Source organism: Notechis scutatus, chromosome 1 (genome assembly GCF_049901735.1).
Source record: "Notechis scutatus isolate UNSWTSFEM ecotype Mainland chromosome 1, rNotScu1.2, whole genome shotgun sequence".
Taxonomy (NCBI): domain Eukaryota; kingdom Metazoa; phylum Chordata; class Lepidosauria; order Squamata; family Elapidae; genus Notechis; species Notechis scutatus.
The window spans coordinates 191,953,648-191,979,879 of record NC_142009.1 but is presented as its reverse complement, the minus strand read 5'-3'; the positions used below and the strand labels follow the sequence as shown (position 1 = coordinate 191,979,879).

The window sequence follows — 26,232 nt, the reverse complement described above, 5'->3', positions numbered from 1 at the left end:
ATTACTCTGCCAAAAAGTACGTGTGGGTTCCATCCAAGGCTCTGCAACCTCATATTGCTTTGTGTTTAACATATATCAAAACCAGGGGTGGGATGTTGTTACGATTGCTACCGGTTGTTACGATACCCGATAGTTCAGAGAACTGGTAAAATGGGCCCCTGGCTGGCCCTGCCCCTCTTCGCCCGCTCCTCTGTTCCCTGCCCAGTCAGTCCTTATCACGCATGCGCAACATCGCGCGCATGCGTGACAATCACTGACACATTCTCCCCCGCCCGCCCCACCACTCCTTATAGCGCATGTGTGCTACATCACTTCCCTCCTTTTCCCGCCCGCTGCCATTGCTGGCTTGCACAGCAGCAGCAGCAGCCAGCCATTGCTACCTGCTTTCTGCCGCCCTGCCTGATCTGGGTGAGTGAGGGCTCTGCAAGCCCCAGTCGCCGCTACCGCCAGCTGCCCTTGCCCGGCTGGCCAGCCTCCCCAGGCCTGCCTGCCTCCCCTGGCCACCGTTGCTGAAGACGCGGATCAGTGAGACCTCCAAGCAAGCCCCGGTCACCTACCTGCCACCATCGCCAGTCCCGGTTGAGTCCCGATGACTCCTTGACTGCCAAGCCGCCCTCACCGATGCTGCCTGCCTTGCCTGGCCACCATGTTCCCCCCGTGGCCCACTGTACCGTTGCTGCCTGGCCTTCTACCACTGATTGGTAAGTAAGGAGGCAAGCAAACCCTGCCGGTCACCTACCTCCTCCTGCCGCCGCCGCTAGCCCCATTCAAGGGCTGACTCCCAGGCTGCCCAGCCATCCTTGCTACAGCAAGTTCCAAAGACTAGTCCCAACCGAGGACCCCAACGTAGCTGGCCAGCCAACTTGCCTGCCTAATTTTTGGTAAGTTGCTTTTTTAAATTTCTTTATATATTTCTTTATTGATTTAGTATCTGTTTTGTTTTTATTAATCATAAAAATAGAACAGACACTAAAAATATAAATTAATAGATAAATGAATTTGTTTTGTTACACTACTGTTATTGTTACATGTTGACACTTAAGTTTTTCAAACAGAAGTACCAACATGTAACAATAATAGTAAAATAATTTTTATTTATGTATTTATTTATGTTTTTAGTATCTGTTCTGTTTTTATGATTAATAAAAACAAAACAGATACTTAAAAAATAATTTTAAATAATTTTTAGTATAGGTTTTGTTTTTATTAATCATAAAAACAGAACAGACACTAAAAACAAAGATAAATACATAAATGAAATTTTTTTTGTTACATTACTGTCACGCGACCACCAAGCCACGCACAGTCGGTCTCTTGTCCACCAAGCCATGCCCAGTCAGCAAGCCATGCTTACCCGGTTACATGACTACCAAGCCACGCCCACAAATTAGGCCACGCCCACAGAAACGGTTGTTAAGAAATTTGAATCCCACCCCTGATCAAAACAGGTAACTGCTCAGAAACCAGAGAGAGAAAGGCACAATTCTTTATCTGTTGCCCTGCAACCCATATGTGTGGAGAAATGGAATTCTAGAACGCAGATCAGCAGCCATGCTGAATGAATTCGGAAGTAGTTTATCAAAGGACAAAAGGTTGAACTGCCAATGCTTTCCCTATAAACCAGAAGATTTTTCATGTCATCAAAGCAGTGTTGGGAATTACACACAATGCTGACTCACTGCCAGAAGAATCAAAGCTGCTGACAAAACAGATTCTTCCCCCTCTTCTACACAGCATATACAACTTCCAGTCTGCCCTGGCACCGTAAGTGGGGAGGAGCACCGGAAATAGATAGCAGGAATCCTATTGTCTGAGATTTGAGCCCATAGTATTGTATGTTTTGCATGTCGAAACAGCCAGACACAGAGAAAGTTTTTTTTTCCCCCCCTCATGCCATCACTTTGCTGAAAATTTAATTCCCACAGCACCATCTTATGCCTAAGTATATCACTATTATCCTTATCATCTTTTCTACTATCTTCACTGATTGGTCTTGTTATTATGATTATTGTGGGAATAAACTTTGACTTGAGTATTGGGTAATGATTAGTCTAAGACCTTATACATACATGTCTGCCTAAAGGTCACCGAGATAAAGCAAGGAAATTAAAAGCAAACACCAGAAACAATTAAGCAGCTCAGACAAGTATAAACAATTCTATGTACTATATCTAATTATTGTAATCCACAATGTGAATGCTTACTATGTACAAAATTCTCAATAAAAAGGGAGCACTGAAAATTATTCTGGGCTTCCATCCCGAGTACACACGTTTGTGTCTCATTCTTTCCATGGGAGACCACCACAGATTATTATTACTTGGTTGTTTTGCATGTACACTGAGAGCTTCTGCACTGAAGGCGAACTACAGATTAACAGAGTTGGAAGGGACCTTGTAGGTCATCTAATCCACCCCCCCACACCCCCACCCAAGTAGGAGACCCTACACCGTTTTTGACAAATGGCAGTCCAATCGCTTCTTGAAAGCCTCCAGTGATGAAGCTTCCACAACTTCCGAAGGCAAGCTGTTCCATTGGTTAATCATTCTCACTGCCAGTGAGAGAGTGTGTCTCACTGTCAGTGAGAGACAATGAGAGAGAAAATTATTTGTGTCTAATCACATTTGGCCAAATAAAGTATTCTATTCTATCCCTATTTAATTTACATGGCATTTTCAACCTTAAAAGTAATTCATCATTTTCTGCAAATCGGTAACAAATAACACACCCAGAAATGGGAATACTACAGGTTGTCCATTCTGAAGGAAGCATTAATACAACACAGCATGCTCCCCCGCGGGAGCCCCTGATAAATATGGGGCTGGAGGTGAACTATCAACTGAAGTCTTGGCAGCTGACACTACTAGTTGCCAATCTACTTCTATTTTTGTACTAGCTGTCCTCTAGAAGTTTCTGACTTGTCAGGTGAGAAAAATAAAAACTGTAGTTCAAAACTATGGAGCACAACAGATTGGGAACAACTGTGTTGTTTCTTGAAAGCTTGACACATTCCATTAAGGAAAAAGAAACCTAACTGTTGAGGAAAACTGAATGCTTAGCCTGTAGTTGATTATCAAACACCCTTAAACTGAACAAATTATATCCATTTAAAACGTAAATGAGATCTCATGGAATATCTCAAATTTCCCATCACGCATTTTGAAAATTTAACAATAATGATGATTACCTGCTATCTGTACAGAGCCATCCTCTCCCAGAAGAATATTACCAGCTTTTAAATCTCTAGAAAAAGGAATAAACAAAAAAAAAGCATTTAAATTCAGATGAGATGGGAGAGGAGGAGGAGGGAGAGGAGGCCTGCTGTGGAACAATACCACAGAATGGAATTTAAAACTGTCTGGTTCTACAATCTCAGATAATTTCATTTTAAAAGATGGCAAATTGAGGGGAAAATATGTTCTTCCAACTTACAAAAAAGCTCATTGTTCATTCTTATGCGAGCCGGAAAAGCTCTGATGCACTTCAGACCACACTGTTTAGCTTCCTTATCTCATGGAAGACTACTCTTATTATATTCACCCAGCAAATCAAGGGTTGCAGCTGGCTACGCATCAATCAATTAATTAATCAATCCCCATTTGCTATTTGTGCATGAGGGAAAGAAATGGAACCAAAACAATTGTCAAGACAAGAAGCTTCCACCCTTTGACATTTCAAAGAGAAAGCAGCAATTTTTCTGCCATCTCATCAAAACAATAGATCAAAAAGAGTATGAGCGTACCCTTTGACAGGCTAATAATAATTGCTAACATTGGTGGGATGATCTTGTGAACGGATGGAGCATTATCAACTAAATGGTTAATTTAAGATTAGGATTTCATATCTCCTCGTATTGCATTGCACAACTATAGAAGAATTTACTGGGTAAGTTCCTTCCCAATCAAGATTAGATCAGAGTCCTTTGGCTGATCATACCCTAGCCTTCTAGCCTTGCATTTATTTATTGATTTAATCAATTTACATAGCCATCCCAAGTTAATAGAATTAATAATGAAACTTTGCATTCTCGATTCACACAGAATGAAGCAACATGATTGTACCTGTGGATTTGTCCATTTCTGTGTAGATAGTCTAAACCTTCCAAAACTTCTTTCAGAATTGTGGCTATTATTGATTCCTCGAGCACGCCACTCTTGTGCTCTCCTCTGCTCACCACATATTTTATTATATCCAGCATTGAGCCTAGAGAGAGAGAAATTACAGATGAAAAATAGAATACCAATCTCTTTCTCTTACAGTCCAAGATTCATTATACATATTTAGGTTGCTCTAGATTTCAACCTAATTTTTCTGAGACCGAGAGAATAAATCTAGAAATCAGGTCTCCAAACTTGGCAACCTTAAGACTTGTGGACTTCCAATTCCCAGAGTGGCTGACGAATTCTGGGAGCTGAAGTCCACAAGTCTTAAAGTTGCACGCATTTAAAATACACAGACACATCAACAAGACTGAGTAAATGAAAAGGCATAGAAAACTGGATCATAAAATCATAGGTTCAAAATGTGCAACAAAATTATAGGAAGTATAAGAAATCTGTAATTAAATTGACTGATTGCTTCAGCAGCCCACTGCTGCTGAACATGCTTTCATATGAATTTTTCTTAGAGGTAACTGCATTTAAAAATATGACAGGCAACATAACTGTCAGGTCACAAGCAATATATACATTTTCCTGACTGAGAAACTTGAAAGAAATTAGACTGAATAAGAAGAGGCCATGTAGACTACCAAAACTAATCATCTGTTTAGAAATCTAATTTAAACGATTCTTGGGAGGTGATTACCCAGGATTCACATGGACATATTCAATGAAATTCAGGAGCACTATAAAGTTTGTTCTAACATTCAGTCAGAATTTGCCTCCTTGCACTTTGTTCTGCTTTTGGAGAAGATTTCTAAAAAACACCCTTTTTTTCTACATTTTTTTCTTCGGGTACTTGAAAAATGTTTATCACATCCTCATTTTTCTCTTCTCAAATTAAACATCCCATTGCCAGTGTCTCTTCTCATAAGATTTAGTTGCATTTCTGAGGGTCATCTTTCTTGTCCTTTTTCGCATATATTTTATTTCCCTCGATGATTATTTTCTGAATTGGAAGCTATGATGCAGTCCAACATGGCAAATGCCTTGTTGCAGCTACATCACACTGCTGACTCATATTCAGCTTGCAATGAACCACATTCCAGCTTTTTTTTTCCACCTTTACTATTACCAAGCTAGTAACTCCCATAACGGTGCATTTGCTATCTAGTTCCTAAGTGAAGATCTTAGCACTTATAATATTTAAATTTTACTCTATTATTTGTCCGCCTTTTTAAACAATTGAATTTCATTTCTGTGATTTCAACCGACCAAAATTGCTTCGGAGTTCACATTCATTAATTAACTCCTGTTTTGAATCGTCTGCAAGTTCGATGAGTGATCAATAAAAAAAGAAATGCTGAATCATACCAGACTCAGGATAGTCATGAGTCAGAGCCAGCAGTCTCAAGCAAAGCTGATACACCTTGGCTCTCAGGTTCTTCTCGCTTTTCATCAATTCTGCACCATGACTTGGCTTGTGCTTCCATCACCATCTCACCACCCCTTCTGGCCAGCCCCAGCCTCTGAATTTGGTTCTAGAAGAAGGAGAAGTTTCAACAACTCTCCCTTCAGGGTTGTCTTCACTTTTCCTTCTCGGGAAGTTGTCATGGGTTGTGCATGCACGCACATATGCGCTCTGGGTGTCAGCCCTGAAGCTGGCCTGAGTGAAGCCATTTTGAGACTTCAGTACTGACACACAGGAGAAAAGGGAGAGGGGAATAGAGATAGTTGGGGTATTGTAGTCAAAACAAAATACTTCCTCGTGGGAACCAAGGGCATTCCTGCAGGTGCTCAGAAGGAGGGGACTGGAGTCACCTAGCAACTGGACAGTATCCTGATTGGACCATGTGACTGTTTTGAGAAAGTAACAAACTTTTACTTTTAATTAGGTGAAAACCACAAGAATAATCAGAATTGGCTAGCTGTCAGGATTCCAGCCATCACCCTAATTTAAACCTTGAGCCAAACTTCAAAAAGCTTCAAAGAATTCATTAGGAGCGACATATTAGCATGACCTGGATGTAGCCGATTCTGAGACACGTAATTCATTGTCAGGCTTGACCCTGGTTTTCCCCCACCCCTCTGGGTGTATAATAATTCATATTCTCCAACAAAACACATCCACAGCCAAGAGTCATCAATATGTTCTCCAATTGGAGTTTTGCATGGCAGAAACTCCAGTCGGTTAGTATAATAAGGTATGCATGGAATGTACTTTCGCTTCCAAACTGCTGCATGCTCTTCAAACTCCTTCCCCCCCACTTTCTGTTGGCAACTATAAAACAGACATAGAAAATGTTTTATGAGTGGAGTTTGTTTTCACCAGCCTGTGTTAATATGACATATCCAATAAACCTATTCTTTGAGGAAATTGCTTGCCTCAAGAGTTTTGTTTGCTATGGGTATGTTCCTTGGAACCCTGACACCGGGGTTTTCACTCTCTACTACAGAACCAACTGCCCTGCATCAGTTCCCCTCTTTTGCCATAGGTGGGTCACTTAGGACTGTGGTAGGTCAAACTATGACTCAACCAACATCTCAATCCTTTGCTCCCCAGAAGAAGCATTTTCCATGAATGCTGGGCCAAACCATGGTCAAGAAATATAGATATCTGGCCACAGTCCCAGTTGGCACACTTCCATAGTTCTTTCCAACCTCTAATCTTGGTGACTAGAAGCATTCCTACTTTTAACCCACCCACTCATCCCCCTGCACATAAATTGCCTCAGTTTCCACCAGATCATCATCAGAAGCACCTTGTGCACTACTGAACTATCCACCCCCTTATGTTTCTCTTGATCACCAATAGTTAGCCAGTCATAATCATGGCAACTGTCCTCTTAGTAAGGATAACCTCTTCTCCATCCAATTCAAGTACTGTTGAATCTGGCATTTCTGGCCCAGGGACTTGTGGATTCACAGAGTTATTGTGGGTTCCATTTTGGGACATAATTTTTAAAAACATCTCCCACTTTCCTAGAGCAAAAATATCACCGTCAATAAACCTCAAGTGTTGAATGAATCCTGCATTTATATATTATAAACTCACAAAGTAGGACACTACCTTTCTCCCATACGGCATATTCAAGAGTTTTGTGCTTCCTTAGTTAGACCCAAGTGAAATTTGTGATGAAATAATGAAATAATCCCCTACTGCAGGGCTGTCAAACTCACTGATGCGTCACGCGTTGGCCACGGCCACGCCCAGTTTAGCGAAGGGGGAAAAGTCACGATATGTCACATGACACCGCTGTGATGACATGAGTTGGACAGCTCTGATCTACTGGATCAATGCCATCTCTGCTCTATGTGCCTTTTTGCATTTTTACTTCCGCTTCAAAAGCAGCCCACTTTTCCTCCTTGGGAACTTTCTGCAAGCAGCATGTTTTCCCTAAAACTTTTGCTGCCCCATCTGCAGTGTCCGGTAGTCTCCATCTTGTCTGCCAGCCACCATGTCCCTGGTCAATTCTTTCTCCTCTTTGGATTTTTTCCCTGGGGTCAACATCCTGATCTGTGTCTTACTCTGCAGGGCCAGCCTTCTGTATCATTTTGCCTCAACTTAGGAGCATGTATCTTCTCTACTGCCTTAACCGTACCCTAATGCTCCCTTTCTCTACTAACTTACTTAAGAGGAGAAATGTCTTCTCCTGTCTTCTCCTCAGAAGGTTAGCTGTATAACTTGACACTGCTGAAGTTGCCAAAATACAGAGTGTTGTTCACAGCTGACAAAAGGGCTCACAAAAAAGCATTTTCCTTATTTTTGTTTTATTAAGCCCTAGAATGTGTCACAAGCAATTTCTTCAGAAATTTTCACACCTACAAAATGTTCCTCTGGCCAGAAAGCTGGGATGAAAAAAAAAATATCAATTAAAATCCTCAGTATTATCTGCCACCAATTAAAGATCAATACAGATAGTCCTCCCTTAATCACCACAAATGAGAGTGGCAACTCCATCACTGTGGATTTAAGTGAAACATCATGTTAAGCACACCAGGCTTATGATGTCAGGTCACTGTCTGTTAAGCAGATCAGCTGTGGTTCTTAAGTGAGATTTCCCATGATCCATGATTTGCACTTTTACTACCAACTTTTTTATCGATTCTGCTTGTGACAAGCCACAAATAGCAATCACACAATCGTGGAATGTTGTGACTGTAGTACAGTAAATGCATCTCAATTGTGAAGCACCCAAATGACAATCATGTGGCTATGGGAAGTTAATAACGGTTCAAGGACCAGTTGTAAAGTCACTTTTTGCAGCAGCTTTGTAACATCACATGGTTGCTAAACAGGGCAGACATTAACCAAGGACTACCTCCAGTAGTTACCGTACAGGCTTTTTCCAGAATGCACGCAGGTTCTAATGTCTGGAAGGAAAGGCTGTATTTAAGAGCTTTTTATAGCCTTTTCAAATATTTTTTTCCCCCTTCCATTCAATCGTGTCCAATTCTTGGAGACTGTGTGGACAAGACCTTTGGCAAGGTGTTTTTTTTTTTTTAAAAAAAGGTGGTTTGCTATCGCCTCCTCCTAGGGCTGAGAGAATGTGACTGATCCCAGAACACCTGTTCTGGCCTGTCGGCCGCTGGCCCCTACAGCATCAGATGAGGGGGTGGCGTGAGAGTTAGGGTCAGCATCAAGGCAACCTGAGAGCTCCGAGAGAAGAGGGAATGGAGTTGGCAGAGAGGGAGAGAGAGAGAGGCGGAGCCTGGCCGTCCGTCAGCCCTCAAATGGAGAGTCAACAGCCCCCAGGTCTGGAGGTGGCTGATGAGGAAGAGGAGGAATAGCTGGGTCCAGTGCCTGATGTGCGGCTGAGCAGAAGGCAGAGGAGAGGAGAGCAGTGGAAATCTGTGGGCAGATCCTTGGGACAGAAGAGCTAACGAAGCCCCAGCCTTCATCTGGAGATAAAAGGCAGGGGGTGGAGATGAATAGATGCGGCAGACAATTATTCATGTCCCGGCCAGTCAGACTTGCTAGCCTGAGTTGAGACAGAAACTTTTTTGCTGGGGCTGCTGGGGTTCCTAATAAAGGAATCATTGATTTAAACACAGAGGGTTTGTCGTGTTTGGGGAACTGGGTCAGAACAACATCCAGCTGACTTTGTGACCAAGGCAGAACTAGAACTCATGGTCTCCTAGTTTGTAGCCTGGTGCCTGTTACCAAACACGCTCTCCTACAGATATTAACTAGTTGCAAATAAAATGACACATCTAACACTTTATTTGGAAAACACTGATTGAACGGAAAAGATCGTTCCAACACAGGACTGCATTTTCATATTTACAGTATGAAGACTCACCTCCACTTAGTAGTTTCATAACCAACCAAAGTTCATCCTTGACCACAAAAGATGTATAATACGTAACTATGTTGGGATGGCTGCATTGACTCATGGCTTGGATTTCTTTCTATAAAGGAAGCAAAATACGACATAATAGTCTTGGCAAGGAAAAATGTACGCTTATCCTAGCTATTTGCTGTCAGGAAATAAATAACAGTGGATGAGATTAGGAAGTGTTAAATTCATCGTTTAAGAACATTGTGCTTGGAAATTTCAGAGAAAAATAATGCGACTAAACTGAATGTCTGTCAAAGGAAAGTCCTTCTGAGATACTGACTTGCAATCATCTCTAGCAGTTTTGATTAGTTAATTACAATTCCAACTTATTTTTTTAAGAAAAATGCAGCTTTTTTCCCCCCGCTCAAGTCAAACAAAACGTTTTGATCACCCAAAACGTGATTTGTTTTCTATGCTTCTTACGAACTGATACTTGAAACTTTTGGTTTGAGTCACTGTAATATTACCAACATATTCTCAATATTTCAGAGGAAATGGTATTTGTTATATCTAAATCATAACACACTAGAATTAACGAATATACATTGTCGATATGAGGGGTCCTTAGTGCTCTGAGCTTAGTTGTTTTCTTGCAGATGTTTCATTACCCAAACTAGATAAGATCTAGCACTGATGATATTACCTAGTTTGGCTAATGAAACATCTGCAAGAAAACAATTAAGCTCCAAGAGCTCCAAGAATCCCTCATTTCAACCCCAAGCTACGAATATTCTCTCTTATTGATAAATTTTAGATAAAAATACAACTCAAAACACCTGCATGTTTCAATATCACTATGATTTTCTTCTTGCCTTAATGGACTGTTTCATCTCTTTGTTTAGTAAGATTAAAATTTCTTTGACATCGTATTTATCCAGTGCAAAATAAGAAAAATTATCATTAAGATACACGCAGCAGTAATATTTAAATGGCTTGAGTGATGATTTTGCAAGTCGTACTTCATTCGGCCGAAGTCCCTTCATCTTTAAGATCAATGGGTGAATATAAGCTTTCAACAAAAGCAGACTGGTGTGTCCTTGTAAGGTCTTTCCACAGTTCTAAAGCAGATTTTTTAAAAATGTCTCTTCTAAATACAAAAGAGAAAACCCAATGTGATGCAAGTGATATTAAATAAACCATTGACACTCCAGTGTTAAGTTAATAATGCAGTTGTTAAGTGAACCTGTCTTCCCCATTGACTTTGCTCATCAGAAGATCCAAAATCTAATTACATGACCCCAGGACACTGCAACTGTCATAAATATGAGTCAGTTGCCAAGTGTTTGAAATTTGATCATGCAATCTTGGGGCTCTTGGGGTTAAGTGTGAAAAAACAATAATCAGTCACTTTTTCCAGTGCCATTCTAACCACTAATGAACTGTATAAGTCAAAGACTACCTGAATAAATTACTATCTTCAGCGATGTTGTAACTTCGAAGTGTTGCTAAACGAATGATCGTAAGTTGAAGTTTAACTGTACCGTAGCTAAAATGTAGATATAATAGGCCATAAAAATCCACACTGCTTTTTCACAGCTGTTTACTATAATTACTGTTCAAAGTTCAGGTGGAACAATCATATGCAAGTACTGTTTATAAGACACTGAAGAACTCTTAAAAGGTTGATGAATCAGCTTGCTTATTTATTTATTGTTCATTCATTCACTCATTCATTCTGCTCGTTCTACCTACAAGCAATTCATCCATACTGGTCTGGCATTTTTCCAAGTTGATTCTTTTTATTGCTACGCGTTCCTGCCTGGGTTTGCAGAGCGCTGCTTGGACTACGGCGGTTGCACCACTGCCTGAAAGAGAAAAAAGAAACAATGGATTAAGTTTTGCACAGCTATTTCCAACCCCTTCTTTAAAAGAACAACGTGGAGCTTCTCAGGAGCACATCTTAAAATCAGCCTAAGAAAGAATTTGTCAGTCCCCCTTCACGCTGTACTCCAAATCATACCTACAAGGCAGAGGTGGTATTCAGCAGGTTCTGACCATTTCTGGAGAACCGGTAGTGGAAATTTTGAGTAGTTCAGAGAACCGGCCAATACCACCTCTGACTGGACCCACCCCCATCTATTCTCTGCCTCCCGAGTCCCAGCTGATTGGCTGGGTCTTCTTTTGTTGCCCTGCACAGGAGAACGGAGCTGGAAAGCAGGTTAGTGGGGTGGGGAGGGAATGGAGATTTTACAATATCTCCAGGAGCAGGGAAGAAATGGGGATTTTGCGGTACCTTCCCCTGCCCACCGAGCCATGCCCACCGAGCCAAGCCCACAGAACCAGTAGTAAAAAATTTTGAATCCCACCACTGCTACAAGGAACATTGCATATACGTGCCCAAAGGCCCCATTCCAAAGAATTAAATGCAACCCCAGGGTTTCCCCAAAACATTAATGCGAATTAAACAGAAAGCAAAGAATGTTGAATACTGTACACAGGACACCATTTTATTAGTTATACTGACTTACTGTAATTAAACAGAAACAACCCCAAATTTAGCTTTTATTGTAGTCCCGATAAACCCGAATTTGTTGAACAATAACCCAAGGCATTGTCATGTAGGTCAACGCAGCTTCCAAATTCAAGAGTACACATCCTTTTTGTAAGTTGTATAGTAAGTGACTCCTTGAGGGCCATTTCTGATTGCTCACTAAGTTCTTGTTTATTTTGGAATATTAATGGTCAACTTCTGCCAAGCATCTTCTTTATTAGACCAAGTGTTCATCCCAAATTGTATAGCTAAAGTCTGTAGAAATCCTCGGAAGTCTGTAGAGATTCTCAGAAGACTCTCCGAGAATCTCTACAGACTTTTAGCTATACAATTTGGAATGAACATCCTTTGAATGTTGTGGGAGTAGGAATGGATTTCCAGAGAAAAAAAATTGCAGACGACAGGAATCAGAAGCACTACTCAGGTGACTCAGGGGACACAGATAAACCTCCAAGTGCTTCAACAACCCTCTAAAAGGATGCAAATGACCAGGAATATAAATCCTTCCATTCCCCACTATCCTGTCAGAGCTGAAGAAGCTTCTTGGATGAGAAGCAAACCATGACCTGGATAACTGAGAATCTCCACAGACTAATGCCCATCATGGTGACCATTTTATAAAAGCATGTGCAACGTGCTTCAACATTTAGAAAATGCCTATCAGCCCACCCACCCCGAAGGTTGTCTACCCCTGCTTTTGTATATTTCCAAAGCAGGCAGTCAAACAACAGAGATCCAAAACTATTTTCTGCAACTAAACTAGTAATATAATGGCTCATTCATCCTTAGAATTTGAAATATTCTAAGAAATTTGACCTCATTATTGTTCCCACCCACCGAGAAGAAAAATGGATTTGCAGTAGAACAATGAAAGAATAATTCGGCCCAACCATTTCATATTCAAAAGGCTTCATTATTAAACATTTATTCTTTTTGTTGTTTTCTATACTTTACTGGAGAATTGAATTAGCCTTAGCAAGAAGAGAACTCATTTTTTGACTTTATCTGATTTCTGTCCCTGATTGGAACTGTAGTTACAATATTCTGACCTTACCCAAATGATTGCAGACAAAAGCTCAGTGAATAAAAGAGACCTGGTAGGAAAATCACGTGAGATTTGAAGTTCATTTGAGGTCATAGTTAAGCAAATGGATCTTTTGTTTTTCTGAAGGGCTGGTGAGAACATGGGTTCCTGGAAAGTTGCAAGTGCTTTCAATGACAAAATGGAGCATCTGTGGATTGATACGATCATATATTTTCTCCAAGCTCAGGAAAAAATATCAAGAAGCCATAATTTGCAGAACAGTACTCTTCAATAAAGATTGTCTTAAAAACCAACAATCCACATAGCAAATTGTGTAGCGTAAAAGCACAGAGAAATATTTTGAAAGCACCTGACCATTCCCATCTCTATTTCTGATTAACCCAAGCTTTAAAATGACAAACACCACTTAGCATTCCTGCACAAAAAAAATCCATGAACAGAAACACTTCTGTGGAATGCTACAACTGATCTTCTCAAACAGTGGCTTCTGCTCTGCTTGTCCATCTTGGAAGTCCTAAACAAATACAACATGCACATAAAAAGCCTTTTGTTAACAAGCTTTACAATGAAAACTCAGTTGTGTGCTTGGAGCAAAACAATAGGTCCCTCTTGGCTCCAATCAATCAACAGAACTGACATAACCTCATGACTGGAAACTATTGTCCGTGTTTTAATTGATGTTTGGTAACTAATTTAGAAATAGGATGTTCTGTATGCAATATGCATCCTGCCATGGTTTAAAGACAAAGATTGCAGCTCATAATATCTACTCAATTAAGATTGCTAATAAACATACGCTAAGCCAATATTAGGGGACAAGTGCTTTGACGCACTAATTAATTGTACCATTTCTCCCCCAATAATTACTTTTAAAAAGTTAAATGAATGGTGCTTGGAAACACTCATTGCTGCTCTCCTTCCATGGATTTATGAAGTACAAAATAATTACCAACCAATTTTGTGTATTTTTTTTTATGCATTTATACATTTTTTTAATCTGTTGTTTTTTTCATGATGGATGATTGGAATGTTTTCAATGTTTTAATGTTGTTAGCCCTCCCAGAGTCATTGGATACAAGATGAGTGTCAAATACATTTTATAAATAAATAAATAATAAGTAAGTAAATACGATTGCTATTATCTGTCTGATACAGGGCACTTAACGTGGGTTATAACAAAAATAGAATATAACCGTTCAAAATTATATTACTACACTTAACATTACTATTTGTCATGCCCTTGTTAGAATCGGACTCTGAGGGAGAGGAGGAACAGCCAATAGGGAGTGGAGGTGTGGCTCTGGAGGTTGTGGAGGAGGCTGGGGAAGGGCAGAGGCCATCTGGGCAGTTAGAGGAAGAACCAGGCCCATCCCCTCTTCATCCTAGGACACGCAGGGAGGAACGGAGAAGGAAACAACTTGGCTTAAGAGAGAGGAAACGGCCATAATCCCCCTCACTGGTTGCAGCAGGGGAGAATAGAGACAGTTAAAACACAGTATTGCCAGAAGCAAAGCATGCTTTATTTTGGGCTGAAATTATCTTGATTGGCGTCCTTCCAACAGACTGTGCCTTGTTATCTCCTTGAAGTTGGTAATTACTTATCCTGGTCCCTTGTGGAAATTCTTTCATTGTAGTTTGTTTTGGTTTTTTCATTTCACCTCTATCTGATCATTACATTCGGACTGTATTGCTTTCTTTTGAAGACTATTTTTGAATAAGTTTTATCTCCAACTGAGAAGTATTGAACAGTGGGGCCAAGTTGGAGGCATTAAAGGACATTTATTTACGTTTTGGATTTGATTACGTTTGTGTTACACTCCAGGTCATCACATTATTAAAACTAACTTGTATTTCAAAACTTGGTTGAAGGAGACATGGCAACTATTAGATCCCAATCTTAATCTTTTCCTGATCGAAGACCTAAATCCTAGACAAGAAGTGGGATGCCTCAGCATAAATGAATTAAGAACACATTTCAGATGAAAGTTGTCAAGAAGTTCAAGCAAGACTCACAAGAAAAACTGATCCATCCTAGCATGTGAACATGATAGATATCAGAACCTGAACTATAATATCAGAACAATTCTGCTGCAATTTTTTCCCAATTATGGAACAAACATAGAAGCTGATGCAAACTCAAGACAATTATGCCTTATTCAACAAAACTAAATTAAGGCTAGTTTGATGCATTGCATGATATGTAAAAAGGCCCAAGACAAAAGGAAATTGCTTCAAAGCGATGCATCCAATCCGTAATGAAAGCGTACCATCCAAATTCAATTAGCTTGATATCGGTCAGGCTAGAATCCCAAGCCAACCTTCAAATAAGTTGATGATAATGCAGATAGTAATGAGCTAGTCAGTGGTGGCACTTGCATTTGAAACTTTCTTCCCTCAGATTTCTTCTTCCACTCTATATTTCACTTCCACTTATACGTAAGTCTTTGCTTAATTGTTGATTAATTTGTTGACTCAGTTCTTGCTTTTTGTCACTTTTTTTTAGTCTGGCATTTTGTGTTTTAATTATGGATTTCTATTTTTATGTCATTTTTCACATTGTGTAGGTATTTTCTGCTACATACATTTTTAAATAAATAATGTTTAAAATAGCAATGGAGAAATAACTGTTCAAACAAAATAAAATGCTAATTATTGTTTGATTCAATTGTTTGAACCATAGCCCATTTAGAAAATTGTACATTTGTGACCATTTGATCAAGAAATAGGCAACTGGATCATAAAATTAATTGTTCTATATTGAGCACTCAAGTATTCCCACCCAGCTATTTCCCCAGTATTCAGTAAAACAGAGGAAAAAAAGATACTTAGCATTCAAATTGTTAACAAGATATGACTTGTTGCAACGGAAAAAGCAAGCTACTGTAGAAAACAGAATTGTGCCAAAATTTATCACAAATATTTTTCTGTCCTTTTATAAGGGGGATTCTGGCTTTCTATTTACCTGGGCAACTTTAGAACTGAAATCAAGCTCGTTTGCTAATATATAACAGCAATAATAATTTAGAAGAATTTAAAACTAAAATTCTAAAAAAACAGGGCATTATGTTCTTAGAACCAAACTGGATGTTAGAAGGCGAATTACCGAATTTGTTTGGAAATACAGTAAAGGAAGGGTTACTTGGTGAGAAGCTAAAAATTAAATATCTCTTGTGAAAAACAATAACAATGGGTTCTTTTTATTTATTTATTCATTTCTATCCCAGCTTTATTATTTTTTACAAATAACTCAAGCTAACAAACATATTTAACACATCTTCCTCCTCCTATTTTCCCCACATCAACAGCTCTGTGAGGTGTGTTGGGCTGAGAGAGAGAGAGTGACTGGCCGAAAGTCATCCAGCTGGCTTTCAAAGCTAAGGCAGGGCTGGACTTGAATTCACAGTCTTCCCGCTTTTTAACCTGGTGTCTTAACCACTAGACCAGACTGGCTTTTATAACAATAATTACTACAATGATTAAGCTATTAAAATCTAATAACTGTTTCACATTATTGGGGCCAGCTGACCAATCCAATACGGCAATCTGAGGTCCGCGACGCCGGTGGTAGCATAATTTCAACACAGAGAGTCCACAAAGGCTTGAAGAAATGTTATGAGGCAAATGTTGAATTAAGTGATAAAGAAAAGATTGAGAACCACTGCTATATGGGATGGAAAGGATTAGTGCATCCACTTTTGCCAGGAATGTTAAATATTTTGTTTTTTATTCTTAATCTTTTCCATGTGCTATTTTCTTATTCTAATCTGGAATAGCAATCAAATATCTACAAAAATCCTAATAATATGGTGACATTTCCATACTCATGCAGAAATGCTACTCTTGTGCATATGTGAACAAAGATACAATTTAGGGTTTTTCAAAGTTGGCAATTTGCGAGATGTATGCAACTCCCAGGATTCCTGGATGGGGAATACCTGGAAGGAATGCTGCTAGGAATTCTGGGAGTTGAAGTCCACAGATTTTAAAGTTGCCAAGTATGAAAAACACTGCTACAGATCATTATCTCAATTAGGAACTTGCTGCTCAAGACTCTACAATAATTACAGAATCCCATAGCTTTTTTGTTTTTGCTAATTTGGTCATTAATTTAATGCCGACATCAAGTGTTAAATCTGAACTTATAACCCAAGCTAATGATGCAAAGCAATGACCAAATTATCCTCTTCCCAGCTTCTTCTTACAAGATGAGATGCCCACTCAGACCTCATTATTATCAAGTGCTGCAATTCCTCTTCAATATACAGTATACTCTACTTGTATGCATTCCCTAATAACTAACACTGATAATTGTTCAAATTCTTACATTCTAAATGAAGTCCAATGGTATTACAAAATTACTCAAGAACAGCAATTTAAAATTTCACCTAGAACACTGTTCTGAATCTGTTGGGCATTGCAAACCTATTTAATATGTCAGTATCTGGTTTCATGTATATGTGTGTTTCCAGGCAAAAATTTGGGTCACACATTTAACCCATGGCCCCTGAGCCACATGTGGCTCTAAACAGCTAGTAATGCAGCCCCATAAGATTGTAAGACAAATCTAGACAGCAAACTAAAAATCAGAAGCATCTCCCTGCCAACAAAAGTGCTTATAGTCAAGGCTATGGTTTTCCCAGTTGCAATGTATGGCTGTGAAGGTTGGACCATAAGAAAGGCTAAGCGCCAAAGAAATGAGGCCTTTGAACTATGGGGCTGGAGAAGACTCCTGCGAGTCCCTTGGACTGCAAGGTGATCAAACCGGTCAGTCCTAGAGGAGATCAACCCTGATTGCTCTTTAGAAGGCCAGATCCTGAAGATGAAACTCAAATACTTTGGCCACCTAATGAGAAGGAAGGACTCACTAGAGATGAGCCGAATGCTGGGAAAGACTTAGGGCAAAAAAAGAAAGGGACGACAGAGAATGAGATGGCTGGATGGAGTTATTGAAGCAGTCGGCGTGAGCTTAAATGGACTCTGGGGGATGGTAGAGGACAAGAAGGCCTGGAGGAACGTTGTCCATGGGGTTGCGATGGGTCGGACATGACTTCGCAACTAACAACAAGAAGATTGTAAATTTCACATTATTATATGATTTATATTATCTATCTATCTATCTAATATAATATAATAAATATAATATAATATAATAAATATAATATAAATATAATATAAATATAATATAAATATATATAATATAATATAATATAATATAATAAATATAATATAATATAATAAATAATATAATATAATATATAATAATATAATATAATATAATATAATATAATATAATATAATATAATATAATATAATATAATATAATATAATATAATATAATATAATTAATATAATATAATCGTAAGGCAATGTTACATTAGCCAGCAACTACAATTATTTGTCTGCCTTAACACTGCTAACCTGTTCGGTTCTCACTTGTGCGCTACCCATCCTGCATCACAGTATCATTTGAGGCTTTTCTCCTCTACTGAAGCCACCTTGCAGATGGGTGTTGCATACAGAAATTTGGTCCAGTGCCGGCAGGGATCTGACCATCCACACGATGCACCAACTCATCTTCCCACTAAAGTGGTATCTATAGGGACTTCCGGTTTGAGCTTCTTCAGTAACAGACCGAAACCTCGTCTCTGCGAGGCTTCGATCTGTGCTCGCCACTGGAGCGCCCCGAGCCGGCTGGTTTCGGGGCTAAGCCACCCCGTAGAGGTGGTGAAGAGAGGGGAGACTGCCAGCAGGGTTGAGGAGAGCCGCATCTCTCCTCCCCAGCTGGCCATTACTCCCTTTCCCGAAGGCGGTTGCAGCGGTGGTCAGAAATGGCCACCACAAAGAAGAACTCGACCGGAAAAGAATGTGCAGGAGGAAGATAAGAAGAGAAAGTTTTGGTTGACCGGGTCAAACAGCAAAAACAACAAATAAGGTACCCTGAAATTGAAACTGTTAAAAAACAATAACATTGTTCCCTAAGAAGATTTTTAAGCTGCGATGGAGAGAGAAAAGAGAAAAGATTTGGTTTTCTCCTTTTCCTATACTGACAGCTAAGAGACTTAAGCAAGAAATTGGAAAAAAAATCCACTTTTACATCAATAGGCATTTAATGCTGAAAATAAAAAGTCAAAGGGATAATAAAGATTTCTGGATAATTAAAAGCTTTTGAAAACAGGAAAGGAGAGAAAAAGAATAAAAGGGTAGGATCTGGAAGGGAGGAGACTGCCTGGAATTAAAAAAGAACTTACAGCAAAATCTCAACAAGACTTGCAAAAGATACATTCTAACTGAAATATCGCAACAAAAACCCCAGGAAGAGAAAGTCGAAAAAGAAATAAGAAGATATAACTCGGGACTATCTGGATTACTTGATGATTTATGGATTCTTGGTTATTGTTTTGAATGACTAAAATCAATCGGGTGGTTGTTTAAAACTGTTTAAAATGGCTCCACTTTTAGAAGAACTGAAAATGGAACTTAAAAAGTACAAAGAAGATGCACAAGAAGGGAGAGGTTCTTTCGGCTTCATATTTCAGTTATTAGAAATGGAGATTTGGAATTATGAGAAACAACAAGAAATGCCTGCAGAACAAGAAGATTGCGACAAAGAAGAAGTCATCTTTAATGAACAAGTAATCTTAGATGGGTGGGGGGGGAAAGAAAGGGGGGAAAGAGAATGGAAAGTTTAAGATTGGGAAAAACAACTAAAAAAAATAGAGTGAAAAATAAGTATAAAATCAGAAAGCAACAGAAGAGGGAAATGCAGAAGAGAGAATTAAAACTAGAGAGACAAGGGGGTAAAAAGGGGAGGTAGAAGATGAGAGGGAAGAAAGAAAGGAAAAGTTATAAAGGACAGAAGCAAAATATAGAGAAACAGGGCCTATTTAGAGATAATGGGTGAAAACATGGAATGAGGGTTTATAATTACATATATTTGCAATCCTTTTTTTAAAAAAAGAATATAGTGTGTATTATAAGAATGTGCCAAGTAGAATTCAGTTGGAAGTTATGTATTATGTATGATATTATAATATAAACTTAAGGTATATATTGAAGTTTAAATAAGAGTTGAATGGATGTAATTAAAAGATATAAAGGTGTCGTACTCCAATTAGTAACTACAGGAGAAAATTTGTTTAATGAGAAAAGATCATATGAAATTGAAACAGAACAGACAAAAGTATAAATATAATGATTTGAATTGAGATGAGATAATCAAAACAAAATTGAGAAAATTAAAAGAGGGGAAAAACTATATAGAAAATGTAAAATAGTATAAGATATGGAATAGAATACAAAAAGGAGGATGAAATTGAGTTTTGTGTCTGTATAAAGAAGTTCAACCCGGGACCATGCTATTTTCAGAAAAGATGTTTTACTTGTATTTTGTGTGTGAAAACCCAAATAAAACTTTATTTAAAAACAATAAAGTGGTATCTATTTATCAACTCACATAAAACATGCTTTTGAACTGCTAAGTGGACGGAATGTGAGGCATATGATGGGAGCTCAGCCTGCCACGGAGTGCTAGGACTTGAACTGCCCGAGCAAAGACCATTTCCAGCTTCATTAAGCCATGGAGCCATCGTGCCTCCTTCTATATAATAGCTGTAATAAATATTTTATATGTAGCCACAGACAACTCCTCTTTCCTCATTGTGGCAAGCCAAAAGGTTGGACACCCATGGTCTAGGCACTCCTACTCTAACTGGCTACTATAGTTGAATGAAAGGAAGGAAGGAAGAACAGCTAAATCAACCTTTACGGAGGAACATATTTTTGGCAGATTTGGATGATTCTTACTATTTATATGCAGGGTTGTTTTTTTTACTGATTGTAAAAAAAACTGGTTGTGAAATTCTCAAATGGGGATCACGTGACTGTGAGATGCTGCAACAGTTGTAAATGTGTGCCAGTTGTAAATCACCCCAAATGGCAATCTCATACCCTTAAATGCAAGATGTGCATTCTTGCATTACAGATTGCTAAACAAGGCAGTCAATAAATGAGGACTACCAGGACAAAGGTTTGGATATTCTTTCAGTTCCTTTAATGCTATGCTTCTTTTTCTTTCCTGTAAAGTTGTTAGGCTCCCCCACAAAAATTAACTGACTCATTAGGCTACAATATCAGGTGAGTACAATTCCACAAACACTCTGCTCCTTCTAATCTCCCCTAAGGTTATAACTGTTGGTTTATTTATTTCAAAGAAAGAGATTTCTCTGAACGGCTGTTTGAGCATTTGAAAATGGAAGTGATTCATTCAGACAAAACGGGAGAAGGTTATAGAAAAAAACTTAATGCTCTGAACTAGAGATTTTTGCCCATGAAAAATAGTGTTAAGAAATGAATACAATATGGAACTCCTAAAAATCAAAGCAAGATCTAGAAGAGTAAGAAAAAGATCTGCTAAAATTGCCCCCTAACGAGTTGGCTCTGGAAAAGAGCATCCAAGATCAATACATTATAATATCCAGAGACGTGCTTATGCAACAATGACAGCTATGGGAGAGTTCTTAGAAGAAAATCTTTTCTCAAACTTCCCATCACAGATATTGTGTAAAGTGTACAAAAGGAAATGCTAAGAAGACTGAAGAAGACTGAAGAAGAGAGAAAAGAAACCTAAGAATATTTTTTTAAGCTAGATGACTTTTTCAAGGGGGAGTGGGGAAAATTGCAAAAGCAATAGTGGAAAGGCTTTTGGTTGGCTACAACTAACATTTGGAAGTTGTCGTTCCTGCAAAATAAGGTATTATGCCTTATAGACTAAAAGAATGTCCTAATACAGGTAGGGAAATTCCTGGAATTAAGTATAAATGTTTTTGTCTACAATTCCTATATCTTCAATCAGCACGATCAATGGTTAGAGTTTGAGGTTAGATAATGACCTCTGGAGTGAGTGATATTAAGAAGAAAAACCCATGTGACCTAGCTTGAGTCAGCTTCCTGACTTCAAAAGGATCAGGGCAGGGATATCCAAATGTATTGTATGAAACATGGAACTGGATCTCATATAAAGTTTGGAAACAGCATCATATCCTGATACCAGCAACTAGCCTTCCCATTTGTGAAACAAGTCCACCAAATGCTCCCCAGTTCCAGATGATCAATGGCTTCAAGTTACCCAGAAGATTCGGCAAACAAGAGTGGCTATCAATCCTGACAAACAATTGGGTTTTTACAGTGGTCAAACCGTGGTCAAACAATTGGGGTTTTGACAGTGGTCAAACCGGTCCAAACGGGTAGAATCCCGCCCCTGGGTTTTTATATCCATACCATGCAAAATCATAAATACAATACAGGTAATCCCTCTTTAGCAACCATAATTTGGACAGGGAATTGAGTCATTAAACAAAGTAGTTGCTATGTGAAACCACCACGAGGCATACAATCTAACTTCAGCTTTCCTTTGTTTTACAGACCTGTGAAGGTCACTAATTCAAGGACTGCTTATAAATTTACTTTTTCATCATTGTTGTGATTGTGAACAGTCACTAAATGAGGCTGTCACTAAACAAGAAGCTGTTATTGTCCCAATGACCAGCCTCTATTACCTATAATCTGCATATTATATTTGCAAGGAAAATAATTCATTCTGAAGGTGAGAGAATGAAAAGACCACAGCTAAAGTTTTGAATTCAATGTTCCAGAAAATTTCAATGGACATACACCAAAGCATACAGTTGATACCACAGTAGAATTCAAATTAGTATGTTTATTCATACAAAAAGAAAAAAAAATCCGATTTTGTGCATTATTACTTCTCATAATTCTGCAGAATATATATAGTTATCCTTCAAATTTGAAGTTATCCTTCAAATATTTAAGCATGTGCATATTCCTAACATGTGATCTCGATTGTCTGACACATGATGTACATGATTTCTTAACATTTGACCAATTTTCTGGCAGAGGAATTGCAAACTAATTTTGGTGAACGGAGTGTGGTATTTGAGATTATGTGGAAATACTGTTTACCTGAGGAAGTCTGTTCCTCCTTGAAAACTAATATTTTTACCAGGCCAGCAAAAAACCTAAGCACGAACACATGCATACGCAACACACACTCAAAGTATAGTCCTTGCTAGTAATTTGGTTTCAAAATCACTTCATCAGGAACAGAAACAGGATGTACTCCACTCAACTTTGTTACTAGCAAAATAAAGAAAAGAAAACGGATGACAACAAGGAAGTACAGCATGGATTTTTAAGTCAACTTCTCATCTGTGTTCACGCTTTTGCAGAATCCAGCCAACTCCTGCAGTAGCTTTTTGTATCCCTTTCCAACTAAGTGAAAGAACTATTGACAGGGAACATATGATCCATTGGCAAAGATAATAGTGTTCTTCCTGTTCAGTCCCAAAGGCGTTTACAGAGCCAATCTTCCAGATGTAAAAGGATACAACTGTTCTCTGAAAGAGCTGCTTCTCATTGGCTTGCATTCGTCAACTACTTTCCCCCAGCAGACAGTAGGAGGCCCTCTTAATGGTAACAGATTAGAGTTACCTTTAGAATAGACTGCGATAGAAACATATAGAAACAGGATCATAGCTTGAATAATATCAGGCAACTAAATCATTTTTCTTCCTCAGGAAAACACTTCATCCCCCCTGGGAGAAAACAGTCAATTAAAAATAGACTTCAAATGTCTGGATAAAATTATATATTTTATAGACGAACACAATACAGAAGCCTGATGATGGCAGATGAGATTCTGCCGAAACGTTGCTACAACTTTAAAAGCACAATGACGTGGGAAAATACCCGAACAAAGCTGAATACCATACATATAAATACCCACGAAAACTTAACACACACACACACATATATATACACACACACACACACACACATACTTATATATATACATACATACATATATATATATATATATATATATATATATATATATATATATATATATATATATATATATATATATATATATTATATATATAATTTAATTTTAATGGAAGAATATAGTTGTATGTCTGTATGGAGCTGTTGTCAAAACAGTTGATCAAACTTCAACCTCACGTCTGCATTTCAGCCAAATGGCAGGTTCTAAAGCGGTCGATCTCACCTGACTGAACAATATAGGAAATCAGGCTATTTTTTCTCTCCAGAGAAGAGAAAAACTTAATTTATTAAGTGGCAGTACATGTGTTTGTAGAGTTACCTCTCTTGGCAGGTAAGAATGACAAAGCAGTCTCGCTTTATTAAAACATGCCATGCAACTTATACAAATGGTTTCCCAATTGCAATATTAATGCAGTATCAGAGGTTTTCAATTCAATTGTATAGAATGTGAAGGATATATGTTTTGGTTTTATTTTTTATAGTTTTCTTTTGTATAATTTATACTGAAGATGGCATTTAATTTCATTGTACGAGGTGCAATAACAATAAAGTACTACTACGACTACTACTGTGGCAAATATGGTAGTACAATCAGTTGGAAGTTTGGAAATCACAATATAGAATTAGTTTGGTACTTGACTAGCAATGTAACGAACAGATCTTTGGGTTTCTGCTATGGAAGAAAACCATTTTCCATACAAATACTGATAAAACCCCTTATTACACCATAAACCTGTCGTATTAAAATTTGATGCTGATAACGTATGTAAGCATCTAGTGCATTGCTGGAAATCTATTGTTCCTTTTTCCCCCAACAGAACTAGGAATTTGCTATTTTGTTGCTTGGTCTCTCAAAGACACAAGCAATGACCCAGAGAAACTAAAAAAACAACAAGTGTCTGTGTGTTGGGGGGAGAACTATGATAATGTGCATGTACTAAGTAGAGACACAATGGCTGTAACTCAACATTCATTCATGAATTAAATATCCCTAGCAGTTGCAATCTTTCTAGAATGGGCTGGAACAGTATTACACAATTGGCAAAAAGTGCTGTGTAGTAATTAAGGTAAGAGAGAAAACATTTCAATTTATGCAGTCTGAGCCATGATGTCATTCAAGCGCCCTTATGGGAAGCCATGTCTCAGCCCTCAGGATCTAAGGCCAGTATAGTAAAACAACTGGCCTCCTTCTGCATATCTACTTTTGGCTTTACCTGATCTATTCTCCAAACACAAGATAAATGATTCTTCCTCGTCATGTCACCCTCTCAATGACCTCGTGCTGTAGAAAAATCTGTATTACAATGGTTGGATTCAAACCAGTGGTGGTATTCAGTAGGTTCGCACAGGTTCAGCAAGGATTTGTGTGGGTCGCCGAACCAGTAGTAACTTCTGGCTGGCCATGCCCCCGACCCAGTCGCCCCTCCCCTCCCTGCCCAGTCAGTCCTTATCGCGCATGCACAACATCACGTGCATGCCCAACATTGCTGACTGCGTTCTTCCCTGCCCAATCATTCCTTAAGGTTGTTTTTTTCCGGCCAGTAAACACTCAGCTCCATTCAATTGCCCAGACTCCACCCCGCAAGGGATTATGGGGTCATTAAAAGAGGATGATGATGATTAAGCAAAGTATATCTACAATTCCACCTTTAGTTCCTCAAAAAAGCTTTAAGATTCCATTTACTATTTGTCAGTATTTCCAGAACTGCCAACCTGGGCTATTTTGAGAGAAGTAACATTTCATTCCAGAACCACCAAATATTACATTTCCTTCCACCTTTTAGCAGCCTAGCTAATTAAAGTAAATCAAGAGAACTTTTTTTTTCAAATATTTCACAAGTAAATGTTATTTTTTCAGCATTGCAACAATTCATGGCAAAAGGACATAAGAAAGCAGTTTATGAGTGGGAAGAAAGATGCTAGTGTTAAGATTGGAAAATAAAACTAACATCTAAAAGAAATGCTTACCAAAGGTTTACTCAGCAGCAGAGATTCAAACATATAAAGAAGTCTCAAAAGAAGAGTCAAAGCAAGGGTCACACTTCATCACCTCATTTCTCAGTTTATTCCTTTCCAAGATCATTCTAGAAAATGTCAAGAGGAATCTGGCTGGATCACACCCAAGAGAGTAGAGTAAACTCTCAACGTAACACATGTGTGTTGCATGTTTTAACTTAGGCAAGTTGCATGCAATCGAACAAAACATTGTTGCCAAAAAAACGAATATATTTGAATATGCTTATTTTGATGGCATGGTTGAGTCAATTACATATATTATTTGGACATCTGTTTTCAAACAAATCTTATTGCTCTTATGATGTCTGAGTCAATATAAGAGTGTGATATTACATTTTTAAATTTTGTTTATACGTAGCTTTTTTTAACTAATTGTAA

The 26,232-nt window shown here is 38.5% G+C and overlaps 1 protein-coding gene across 5 annotated transcripts in view; it reads right to left on the bottom strand.

Moving 5' to 3' along the window:
* STK39 (serine/threonine kinase 39) overlaps window positions 1-26,232 on the bottom strand; it is a 143,331-nt gene that overhangs the window by 81,473 nt on the left and 35,626 nt on the right. For all 5 annotated transcript variants that reach the window (XM_087949773.1, XM_087949775.1, XM_087949777.1 and 2 more), the window contains 4 exons: window positions 11,135-11,247; window positions 9,404-9,512; window positions 4,062-4,203; window positions 3,188-3,243 (listed from right to left, as the gene is read on the bottom strand). In XM_087949773.1, the coding sequence (XP_087805899.1) occupies window positions 3,188-3,243; window positions 4,062-4,203; window positions 9,404-9,512; window positions 11,135-11,247 (420 nt within the window). The remainder of the gene's footprint in view (window positions 1-3,187; window positions 3,244-4,061; window positions 4,204-9,403; window positions 9,513-11,134; window positions 11,248-26,232) is intronic.